General features: G+C 40.9%; 2 protein-coding genes across 2 annotated transcripts in view; both read right to left on the bottom strand.

The window, feature by feature from the left end:
* The window catches only part of raly (RALY heterogeneous nuclear ribonucleoprotein), a 45,511-nt gene extending 39,217 nt beyond the window's left edge, over positions 1-6,294 (bottom strand). The window contains exon 1 of the mRNA XM_072381496.1: positions 5,991-6,294. Coding sequence (XP_072237597.1) covers positions 5,991-6,246 — 256 coding nt within the window. The 5' untranslated portion in view covers positions 6,247-6,294. The remainder of the gene's footprint in view (positions 1-5,990) is intronic.
* Positions 1-12,795, bottom strand: part of gmppb (GDP-mannose pyrophosphorylase B) — a 336,004-nt gene that overhangs the window by 11,025 nt on the left and 312,184 nt on the right. The window lies entirely within an intron of this gene.

The raw sequence follows: 12,795 nt of genomic DNA on the forward strand, positions 1-12,795 counted from the left end.
CACTGCGGTGTAGAGTTTAGCAAGTTGACAGCTGAGGAGGAAAAGCTGCTGATAACTCTTGATGCATTGGTTATTGCCTGAACAAATTGTGACGCGGGCACAGCATTATAATAGTTTGTAGAGATGGATTCGCTTCAGTCTTCTTTAACAGAAGGTGTCACCACAGATGCCTATACAGACAGACCTGCTCCCGTCCCTGCAGCTCTTCCAGTCTATCAAACACACCATTGGTGCAGAATGCGACTGGTTACTAAAATTAGTAAGTGCGTGCCTGCCCAGACAAAGATGCCAGCAAAGTCTGATCTGGTACGACATCTCCCTGATCATCCTGCGTGTCATCCTCAGACTACTGGCTCTGTTAGTGAGCTGTGGGGCACCCGTGGTGTACTGGGACATTTCCCCCAACTCTCTGCAGCTCTTTTCAGCGTAAGCAGTAACCACACTGAGCTGCTGTTTGAAAGGAAGTTATTGAAGGAGCAGAACTGGAGGTTCTCCAGTATCAAAAGAGAGACAAATTGTGTTGTGTCCCCTTTGCTTTTGTGCCTTTTTTTTTAATCCCGATGTGCACTCCTACAAATGTAAAGCTGGAGACACTCAACCTTCTTGTCGCTGATATGGATAGGAGTGTGTTTGCTACCTTTGGTCTTTTTCAAGTCCACATTCGTGTCCTTGATCTACGTGATAACGAGGGTCAGGTTATCATTTGCTCACCAGGAGGAGCCAGTCGGATGCCTCACTGTTGTCAGACTCATTGGTGGCACTAATTGGGCTAAATACTGTTGTTTTGTGTATACTTGACAACTGAACCATGTACCAGTGTGCAGTCATCTTAAAGTGTACATCGGGTAAGTAGTAAGTCACTACAGTGGGGTGTTTTGTCACAGCACGCTAGAGGAGGTTAGAAACCTCAAGGGGAAAGTCGCTCGGGCCAGTTGGAGAAACCAGTCAGGACCTTGGGAAGCTGTCCGGTCCATAGCACACCTTTCAGAGAAGGTGTGAGGCCTTAAGTGCATTAATGCTAATCAGTGCGCCATACAAACGGGAGAGTGTTGGTAGGTGGTGGTCAGCTGATCTGAAAGCAGTGCTGCATGTCTTCAGCAGTAGGCAGACCCGTATGTTTCTCCATTCAAATCTTTTTTTAGGGTGGTAACACTGTTGATGTGTGTTTAATGTGTTCCGTGTTGCAATGCAGGATGACCTGAGTGGCAAACACGCACACGTAGATTTTATTTTACATAAGGGTCTAGGAACCATGAGTTGCACTTGCATGACACTTCAAAGAGGTTTGACAAAAGTTACAAACACATTTTCCATTTCAGTGTTCTGCAAATATGAGAGTAAAACAGACAATGACGTGTTTGAGAGACAAAGGATCAAAGCCAATATCTATATATATATAAAAAGAGCATTTAAGTCATCTGTAAACTAACAGTAGAAGAGAGGAACTTTAGTGTGTGACACTTATGATTATGAAGCGTGAAAATGTACGATCAAACAAAAAGTAACTGGTATAGTAAGGCTCATTAAGACGTAGCTCCTTTTTTGGTGTATGAAAAAGGAAACTCATATTTATATTTGACAAAATGTATTGTTGTTGACTATTAAGAATGAAGAAAACCACAGAGTCACACACGAGTATGTGGCTTCATTTTATTTTTGTTTCCACCTGACATGGTGGGTGGTTAATGGTTTTACTATTCACAGAGGTGAGAAAAAATGCGCCAGTGATTCACCATCCATCCATTTTCTGTCTGGTTTATGGTCCCCAGGGGGGCCAGAGCCTATGGCAGTATGCACTGGATGAAAGGCAGAGAACTCCATGCACAGTTCATTAGTTTATCACACTTTCCAGCTCACCTATAGCATCCTGCATTACAATGAGTTGTGCATGAAAGCCACGGTATCTGTTAGAGAGCCATGTAGACACAGGTGATGACTTGAAAGGTGAAAGATTTGGTTATTTTTATGCATTTTAACAACAATAAACATCATTCCCGTATACACTATATACGAACCACATTTCAGAGCACTGACTCCTCACTTACCTGACGATATTAGACATGATTTTAATTCTTTATTCTTATTTAGTGTGTTGAAACAAGACGTACATTTAGAGGAATAAAACACCCAAAGTAACTCATGTAACTATTGTTACAGGGCTGTGGTGGAAAAGCGTTCCCTTTCCAGTTCAGCAAACCTGCATGTGGATTGTGGAGTCATTTCTAAGAACATATTCATAAGGAGAAAAAAATCCATCCATCAATCTTTTACATCCCAGCTGGATCAAACAAATTTTCCTCAGAAAAGGCACCAGATTTGGACAATGTTATGTGTTCATTAGGCGTTATCATTGCACATCATTCCCATACTATTGCACCGAGCCAGTAAAGTATTGATCAGTAAATGTCTCTGGTCAGCAGTAGATTACCCACAGTAACATGCCATACTTGTCACTGATGTAATATTTCTACAGTACTGTTCAAAAATCTCAAGCCAATCCTCATTTCTTTTTATTTGGCTTCCAAGGAGCCATTTCCTTGTATTCTTTGAAAAATCTTCACAAGGCCACTTTCAAAGTGTTTCTTTAACACTGTTGCCATCTGAACCATTTTCAGATGACTGTGTTTTTTTTGTTTGTTAGGCCAACTGATCATTCAAGCATAAAAAAGCCCCCAAATCAAGGGATGGACCACTGTTGCATCTGCACATAAAAGACACCTTAGCAAAGAACCATATTTCCCTAGCAATATACGAATAATTCAGGGGTGACACTAGTCTTTTGCATAATAAACAAAGAATAAAAGTCATGCAAATGACACACAATGATGTGTGATGATAATGCTTCTTGAATGGTATGATGTTGAAAGCTTAGCTGAACTCAAGGTTATGTTATATGCATTGTGTGGTACAGCATCATACAATGCATCGCATTCATGCTTCTGCTGGAGACAGATCGTGGATATCACATTACTTTTTAGTCCAGGAGGCACCTTTAAAAAATGATGCATACTTTACAAAACAAATAAAGTATTTCCTGTCAAACAGATTCATATAAGAACATAAAACAAGATGATGGAACATCCTGATGGAGAAGAACAGATTAGCGACCACAGGCTGAGAATCCAAGCCTTTTAACTTCACCGTGAAGGAGATTAGTTGTGTGAGTGCGTCCTCCAGTGTGTATGGGTGTGTGTGTTTTAGGCATTGATCCAGAACTCTGGTGACAGGTAGGTATTGAAATGGCAGGAGTGCATTGGTTTGCATGAGGACACACTCGCATACACATCATCATCGAACCAAAAATTATTGACCACCCTCTTTGTGACCCTTTAGAAAAAGAATCCAAACGCACACAGTCCACCTGCTGCTCATGTGCCTCATTGACATTACCTACAGGGTCATGCTATTCAGAGAGCAAGTCCGAGACTACAGCACACACACAAAAACATTTTATTGACTCTTCTGATGTCGTCTTGGGTAGCAAGTCTTTTAAGTCTATTCAGAAACACTTAATTTTTCCTCTAAATGAGAAATTCTAATTTGCCATCGACAAACACTTTATAAATCAATACTCATCTACTGTCATTATCTTGAAACACTCAGATTTCATTGGTATCTTTGTGTTTTCAATGTCTTGCACACTATGACACAAACTACTTTAATATAGCACTTTTAAATTGTTCCACTTTACTAAAAGAAACATCTGAATGATTTTTTAAATCTTAGGCTTACAGAGTTACTGTTTATTTAAATTGTCTCACAAAACTCAGTCTAGCCGATTTCTATCCATGATAATAATATTTTAGTTTTCTGAATACATTTATTTTCACCCATCCGTTCATCCATCCATCCACCTTCACTCCAACTTGCCAGCAGTTGTGAACCAAAATTCAAGATTCCCATAAACTCCTCCGCTTGAACCAGAGATCTGAATCATGGGAATCATGACCTTGAATTCGGAGAGGCCGACTTCCATCCTGGCTGCTTAACACACATCTTTAAACTACTTCAGTGCATGCAGAGGGTCATAGTTTGAATCCAACAGAACTAAATCATCTGCAAAAAACAGCAATGCAATCCCAGAGTTCCCAAGCCACACATCCTTCTCTCTACAACTATGCCTCGAGATCCTGCCCAAGAATACCACAAACAGGACTGATGGCTTATTCACGTACCTCCTGACCCTGCTTTCCCTTTTTGAGCCATTGAATGGTTTGCCAGAAGATCCATGAGACCAACCAAAAGTCCTTCTCAATGACCTCGTAAAATTCCTCTAGAGTTTTAGCTTCTGCAACAACCAATGCTATAGCCCGATTGGCCACTCGATACCCGTCAGCTGCTTCAGATAACCTCCTGGATAATCAGGATCAAAGGGACTCCTTCTTCAGCTTGATGGTTTCCCTCACCTATGGTTTCCACCAGCGTGTCCTTAAGTTCCAACACTGATGACCTTCTGGCCCTGAACTTGGCGCATTTAGATTTTATGTCCCCAACCTCCCCCAGTAGGTGAGAAAAAGGTCTGCATTGAAGATCTAACGAACAGGGGCCTCTGTCTGTCAGTTGACACCCTGCCCCTATCCTCACCAATTGTCTGGGTATAGGTGTGATGAAACAACTACAAGATCGATTGACCTTTGACCTAAGGTGGTCTGCTACCAAGTACACTTACGACCCATCTAATGCACAGTGGACAGTCCATGACACAGACATCCAAAAACAAAATGCACCTGACGTCGAATTTCCTCCTTGCAGGTGGTGAGCCCACATAAGGGTGTGATCCTGTGGTGTGGCTTCTTTGGGCTGAGCCTGATGGAGCCCCAGAAGCCAAGGCTCAGCTATCAGTTGCCCACTATTGAGCTCCCTACAAGGTCATGGCTCCTGGGTGGTGCCCCATTTTTCCTTTTCCAGGTGAGTTGACGTTAACTGTCTGGCGTCGCTCCATCAACATCTTTGAATTACTCTTCTTCTCACCCTCTCCTGAGACCAATGTGCCATGGGCTAACATCCCCAACAACACAGCTCTCAGGATCATGGTGGCACTCAAACTATCTGATGTGTTAAGGTGTCAATTCCAGCTCTGCTTTGGTGATGTTAATGTTTCGTACTTGTGGGAGCCAAAGCACCAAGGGATTTGTAGGTGAAAGGGTTTCAAAAAGTCTCAAAATAAAAATAAAAATGACATCTCAATGAAGCACATGGTCGTAAATGACCTGCTGATGAAGAGATGGTCAGAGAGTGATCTGGTTGCTCACTGGTATGTGAAAGTAAAGTAAAAAGTAAATTTTAATACTATTCTTATTGAAACACACACACATACTCAAAGACAGAAAAGCAGAGTCGACAGCATCACTTGGCAACTCTTTAACTTAATCCTTTATCACAAACACCCACACTGCTAACCGGTAATGCATTCTCTTTTGTTTGTCAGTGTTAACTAGTGTCATTATTAAGGTAGCTTTCAACCCTTATTATGTACACTAAGAGGCACACACATGTTCATTTATACTCGTTCATGTACTTTCTCTTTCTCACACCTTTACAGATGCTAAATGGGCCCGCAGCTCTGCAACGACTGAACATAAGCCGGCTGAGTTTTCACACAAGCTCACTGAAAGCTCGTCTCTTCCTGCTTTGCTCAGACAACAGGTAGGTGGAAGTAAAGCCTCTGGCAGCTTAAAGTGTCTTTTAACTTATCTCTTATTCCCTCTCTGGTATATTAGTGCACTGTAATAGTAACAGCTGGAGGAAAAGCAGTTTAAGTAAAAACTGAAGAAGAAAATTAACATAAAGGTGGTTTTTCAGAGGTTTGTGTATTGTCAGCATGTTAAATGTTAAAAGTTTGAATGATTATTACAAAACTGTCTGTAACTGCCTTAAATCTAACCGAGCAGGACAATAACCATCAAGTAGGTGCAACAGTTAAATCCTTAAATAAGCCTCAAACTGTTAACTGACTGTGAAATGTTTAAATCAGGCTGTAACTAACTCACCCAGAGTTTGTCCGGCCAGCACCCTGCCATTCTCGCCAATCACAGCCCCCCGGGCATACCTCTCACTGGCGTACTGAACAAAGGCGTAACCTTTGTGCACTGAGCAGCCCAGCACCCGGCCATACTTGGAGAAGATGCTCTCAACATCTGACTTCTTCACGACCGCCGTATTCAGGTTGCCAATAAACACCCGAGAGTTGATGGATTTTGGATCTGTCTTGTTTGTCACATTACTGGTCTGGACTTTCAGCGACATGCTGGAGAGGTAGACGATGGAGGCAACAGACAAAGTGATGAATCTGGGGGGGAAGAGGCGAAGAGCTGGGTATCTGGAGAGAATAAGATAGAAAAAGACAAACTGGTGTTAATCACAACTGACAGAAAATGGGAGACAGCTGCAATCGACCAGCTCACTGACAAACATGCAGGGCTTCTGCTCATGACTGAAACAAAATGAGCAAACCAGTTGAGAACGTACTAATCAGTATAAATAGTTTTTTTTTAATTACGTATTCCTGCTAACTCAGAAGAGTGTCGAGGACACATTTCCAGCCAAATGGAAATTATCTTGATTTGCACACATTCATTTGATCACATCGTCCATGCTCTTGTCCCAATACAAAGTGTACTGCGCAAAGTAAGCTCTGACATGAGGAAATTAAGAATTTCTCAGATAACTGCTTGTACTGATACCCCTTACGTACCCCCAAAAAGGGATTGTAGTTTATAAATGGAAATTATTTGTGCTATAAAGTAAATAAGTGCTTAATTGTTGCTCACACAAATGACAAAACATTGGTGAACAAATATAATTAATGCTTTTCTAAAGAGAACATAACAAATAAAAACAAAGTTCCGGTCTGAATGGGATGATTTGAGCATACAGTCTTAATGTTAGACAAACGTCTCCCGACCACGTTAGGCTCATCTTCTTCAAAGTTTGTGTTGTGTGAAATTAATTCTGTGGGTACAAACCAGGGGTCGCGTTAACCTAATATTTTCCGTCGCAGACTGGAAAAATCTGAAGGCCATCTGTCATTTTGACAGATTGCAGTTCGCACCCCTGACCACTTGGTGGCGAGTGAGCATATTAATTAGCTATTGTCTCTCTTGATGCATGACCTCGTTGGCTTCACTAGGAAAAATGTCACGGCAGCTGAGTGTCCAAAGTTTCTTCAAAAAGCCCAATAACGATGATGTTCAACCTCCAGAACAACATTAAAACAGCCATGAGAAATCGTCTGTCTGAGGCAAAAGTCCAAAACCTCATGACAATAGCCTCTCGAGACATTTGATGATGCAATTCAAGTCCATGCAGACCAGGCCAGATGTGAGACGGTGCGTTCAGGCCACAGCAGGCGAACTGTTCATATTTTAAGTGCAATCGTTTAATTTCATTGTTCATATGTAGCCACTGGGGCCACAGTTAGTGGTTTTGTCACTGCAGAGAAAAAAGTTACATGTACTGTTCAGCTTGTTCAGACTGAATATTAATTCAAAATGAATGAAAATTAAATGCTATGCTACTGAATATGTCATTATCATTTTTAAAATTAAAGCGACAGGTAAAAATAGATAATGATGGGATTTTTATGACCCTGTCAGTCAAAACGAAGCAACCTCTGGCACAAACATAACTTGGTATGTTATCCACTGTTTGAGATGAATTTATTATAACATGATATCATAAAGTAACTCCATACTTTGTGATCTTCGTAGCTGTTACTAGCCAAACATTTCCAAAAGACCAGCTGAACAATCATTCTGTGTTAGGACTCATCAGTGATACATGGACAAGTGAAGTCAAATATATTCTGGATACTCACTTACGACATATGCAACATATATTAAATTCATGCTAAAATGATCAATTTATTACTATAAGACATGCTGTTGATTTGCATTCCTTTCGCCAAAAACACAAACTGCAGAGAGGATGCAGATTTTCTCAAGCAACAAAACTCAGATTTCTTTGTTCTGCAGGACATGAAGACAATAAAAACTTAACTTCAAGTGTTTCACCGAGTAGAGAATAAAATATTCAAACAGTAGACATCGTCTCACAACTCAGCTTATTACAACCAGAAATACCTTAATTGAAAGGGAAAGAACAGTTCCAGTCGAATCTGAACATGTCATATCTTTTGCAGTATAGCGTGAAGAAAAGACTAATAATAACCACCATGTTTGCTCTGTTCAGGCGGCCTGCTGCAGCCCCAACAACTGCTGCTTTATCAGTGACACAAACTCAATCCATCAAAGCAGAATTTGCAAACCAAACATCACATAGTGATCTCCATCCTCATCTCACAGAAATCTCTCTTCTTTCAATCCACATCACTAATAAGCAAAAGCAGTGAAGATCCAACAAGACAGAAAATGATGAAGGCCAGATGCGAAACGGGAGTACAGATGGTGAAAACAGAGTAAAATGAACAGCAGAGTAGATTATTTTAGGTGAAGGACAGATGGAGGTATGGGTAAGAAACATGGAAAAGAAATGACATCTCTGGGTAGGAATGGAAAACAGAGAAAAAAGATAGAGGGTGAAGAAGGTTAAAGAGGAGAGATTACACAGGAGCAGGAGAAGATAGGGACGAGGGAGAGCGGAACACAGGAGAGGACAGGGAGGCTATATGAAAAATGTGGAAGGCACTAAGAGATGAAGGAACAGAAAAGGCAAAAATGATGGAGGTGGAAGTGCAACAGAGGCACAGAAAAAGAGCTGAGTGTAGCCACTAAAATGGTTCTGGTGTCTTATCCTGGAAGAAGGAAACAACTGAATGAAATTCAACTTCACAACTAATTCTTACAGTTAAATTGATCTATTGATGGTTTAAGTTAACCTTCACCAACATTATATCAGATGCTAAACTTTTCTGCTCACGACACTAAAAGCAATACCAAACCGAGCGATTATTTGGATCTCCTCTGTGCTGGAAGGAGGCGTTTTGGCATTTATTACTCTTTAACTGTCCCTTCTCGTATTCTTCTTCATGGAGTTTCTTTTCTAGCTGAGTGAGGAATGTGTTTGAAAAACAGAAAGAGCTGCAGGTAAAAGAGCGTGAAAGCATGTTCGTCTCTGGAGGCATCGGCATGATCCATCAGAACCCAAGAAAATAGGATTATTGGAAATGTCAGAAAAACATCAAATTGCCATAAAAAAGTAGAAACTGTCTAGTGATATTTGTGCATACCTCCTGTGCAGCTTCTTTAAGTGGTATTTCTGGGATGTAGTGGTGCCATTTTCTGATTTTTAACACCTAATGTCTAGAAGGAGTTTAAACAGCTCTGACGTGACGTCACAATTGTAGCACAACGCTCATCATCTTGTTACGATACAGTGTTCTGCTTGGAAAACCTGCATCCTGGCATTGTCACACTTGTCACTTGCTTTTTCAGACCAATCACATGACCCTCATGGCAACAGAACTTTCCTACAGTATCAGCTCTCCCCAGCAGGACGACAGTAAACCCTCCAAAGACTGTTTGGAAAGGGCACAAACAACATGACAAAGACTCTGAAGCTGCAACTATACCTGCTGTATTGGTCACTGTATGAGCGAATTGTGAGATTTATAAAGGTGCTTCAGGTGCGCTAGACTGACTGCAGTTTTCCTCCTAAACACAACAATCCCAGCAGGAATAGCTGTAGAAGTATATATATCACACACAGGCTAATGTGCAAATGTAACTGAGGTTTCAACTCCTCAGTTTCACAAGAATGGGCCTCAAACCAAACAGCACAGCTCATTCACTCCGTGCTCTGTGACAGTCGTAATTTCACATGTAGTTTGCTACTGATAGTTTTGTGCAACATGGCAGGAAATTTATCAGATTTTGACGACGTGGACGACAACTTTGAGTACGATGGACGTTCTTACCGGAATGAATAAGCTGTGCTGCAGCGGCGGGCGTCGATGACATCATCCCAGTAGAAAGCCCTCTATAAGCCCCCCGATAGCCGCCAATAACAACAACATTGCAGCTATGAGCTAACAGAGTAATAGTACGCGTTCATTCATTCATTCGTCTTAAAGTATTGGTGAAATAAAGACAGATAATGTCTTATTTAGAGGCTGCATCGTCTAAGCCCCGTTCACTCCGTTATATGGATCTCGAGTTATCTAAATATCTTCCGAAGGACGCCGACTGTCACCAAACTGTTCTCAGTGAGTAGATGAACGTATTTCATGCCAGAAATAAGGTCTAGGTTTAAAAATACTGGAGTTCCCCTTTAAGTTTTACAGGTGCTTAGCGAAACTTCTAAGGTGCAGGGTTTCTGTGGTCACATCAAACTGAAAAGGATAGAAACAAAACCTGGTGTTTATTCTACTGACTGCATTTAGTACCACTTGTGTGGTGTTATTTTCTGCTTAAAAGAGTGTCTCAAAAGCTTTGATCAATTTCAGGACTTTACTAAAGCTATTAGTTACAAATATGAGCCTCATTCTTGGGAGATTTCTAGTGATTTGGCAACATTCCTTTTGGTGCAACACACTGTATGGGTCAGCGTAAGCAGGGAAGAAGATGAGCAACCAAGTTTTCACTGATTTAAGACCGTATTTAAATGTATTCTTTTTTGTGTATTTTTTTTCCTCTCAAACAGAGGATGTTTAAAGTCTCGAGATATAAGTCTATCATTTAATCAGAATCCTTTTACTATATTGCAAATGGTAAAATAGTTTTTAACAGGCGTGTCTACACAGATCTGCTCTTCTTCTCTGTAAGAATCTTTCAGTTACTTCCTCTCATTTATTACGTTGTTGACAGAAACAACAAAGTTTTTCCTGTTCCTGTCTGACTCATGAGTCTGTTTTCACTCCCACTGCTCTGCCAACAGTACTTTAGATGAATCATTTACTCATTTACATGAGTTGCTTGGCTCTCTCTAAATGCCAAGTTTATATCTGAATACAGAGTAGAATGAAGCGGAGCTAAAACAAGCTTAAAGTGAGTCATGATCCCCTGGGGCCTCACAGCAGCCTGTGATGATAGCAGCTACAGTATAAGGCTGTCATAGGCAGATGTTTCTTATGTGAGCTTTTCCCTTCTCCTCATTTGCTCTGAAATGCTGCAGCTAATTCTGCAAAGCTGCTCTACCCACTTAATTTCCTGTGTCACAGCCAGGGCTAATATTATTAACAGAGCTGTTGGCTTACAATGAGCAGGTTCGCATGACACTAGAAAAAACAAAAGAAATGATTGTGTTTTTCCGACTAAAACCTGAATTTTAAAATGCTTGTAAACTTGTTAGTCTGACTAAACTTCATCTCCCACATGTATATGCTCAACTAGACACGGATAAACCCAGGTGCTCTGCACATACTCCACAGTTCCATCTTTTGGTATCGTTTTGTAAAACATTGTTAACATTAGTATATATTATTAAAGCTGAGCTACCAATAAAGTTGCTCTCGTGCATATATTTCTCTTTTTATTTTGTTAGGCGGCTAAATGCATCAGAAACTGATTGAAAATCAGCTCATCCAGACTACGTGTGAACTCAGCAACCTAAAGTATTTCCAAACAGTTGTTCTGCTCAGATGAAATCCTGATTCTAGAACAGCGGCATCAGCCAAAGAAAATCTCCATTAAAGTGTTTGAAAGCCATCTGTGGAGTTAATTTGGTTATGCTAACTAAAGCAGAGTAACTAACTAGATTTCCCTGCCGTGCATGTACACTAGGACAGAGATATTGGTCCAATTAAATGCCCAGGTTGAACTCTAAATCGCAACTCAACTGTGCATGTAACTGTACTAACTGTGTCTGAGTAATTTATCCTCCCCTGGCCTTAAATCCTCCATTCAGGGGGGATAAGTTACACTTTTCATTTGGGGCACAATAAAATGGAACAGAAAAGAAATTGTGGTCATCTAGCCCTTCAGCCATGTCTTTTGGGTCTTTTGAATGCCTAGATGACCACTGCCCCTTGATCCGAGAAATAGGGCACCTTAAAATGGAGGAGTCGGGCCTAGTTTAGGACTAAAAGGAAGGAATTAAGATTAGGCAGCACGAAAGAGGTTAAGACACAAACTGCAGCGGAGGATTTGAATACACGTGGGACACTGGACTGTATGTTTGACCACTTAGTGTATCCAGATTTCCTGTTTAGCACATTTTCTGTCCCTCGTCAGGAACAGCTTGTATGATACGTCACTGCCGACTCTGTGTGTCCATGTGAGTGTACATTAGCCTTGGTGAAAGAAGATAGTTTCTTTCAGATCTGTATTTAGAAATAAAAAATGTCTTTGCATACACGTGTGTGCATGTGTACGTGCACATTTCTAAGTCATGATTGGGACAGAAAGCTGATGCACCCACAACACGGATAATTGTGCTCACCATGCGTCCTCAGCCAGTTTTGAGGGATTTAAGGTGATAATTAGGCTATGGTAAGATTTATGGTAAAGATTGGGTTTAGGCATTAGGCTGTTCTAGTTAACGGTTAGAGAAGCTAGGTAATGAACTGTGTCCATGGAGTTTCTCACAGAGTGTGTTTGTGTGTGCACGCCTACAATCTACAATGTCCAAATCCTCTTACCCAATTCGTCAGGCTCTAATGACAACAGAACAGCATACGTATGTGTGTACATGTGTTGAGTTAAGGCTACTGTGCATGCACAGTAAACAAGCATTTGCAAAAGAAAAAATATTTATACGCTCAGTTGTAGTCCTGCAGTCTTAAGATCTCACAACATGAATCCAGGTCCATCATAGGGAGGATTTTAATTGGTCCCGAATTCATTCAGTGGCATGAAAAGTACAGCATATAGTTCTTGTCACAAAGAACGACCTTAAAAG

Source organism: Leuresthes tenuis, unplaced genomic scaffold (genome assembly GCF_036924035.1).
Source record: "Leuresthes tenuis unplaced genomic scaffold, fLeuTen1.0.hap1 SCAF_3, whole genome shotgun sequence".
Taxonomy (NCBI): domain Eukaryota; kingdom Metazoa; phylum Chordata; class Actinopteri; order Atheriniformes; family Atherinopsidae; genus Leuresthes; species Leuresthes tenuis.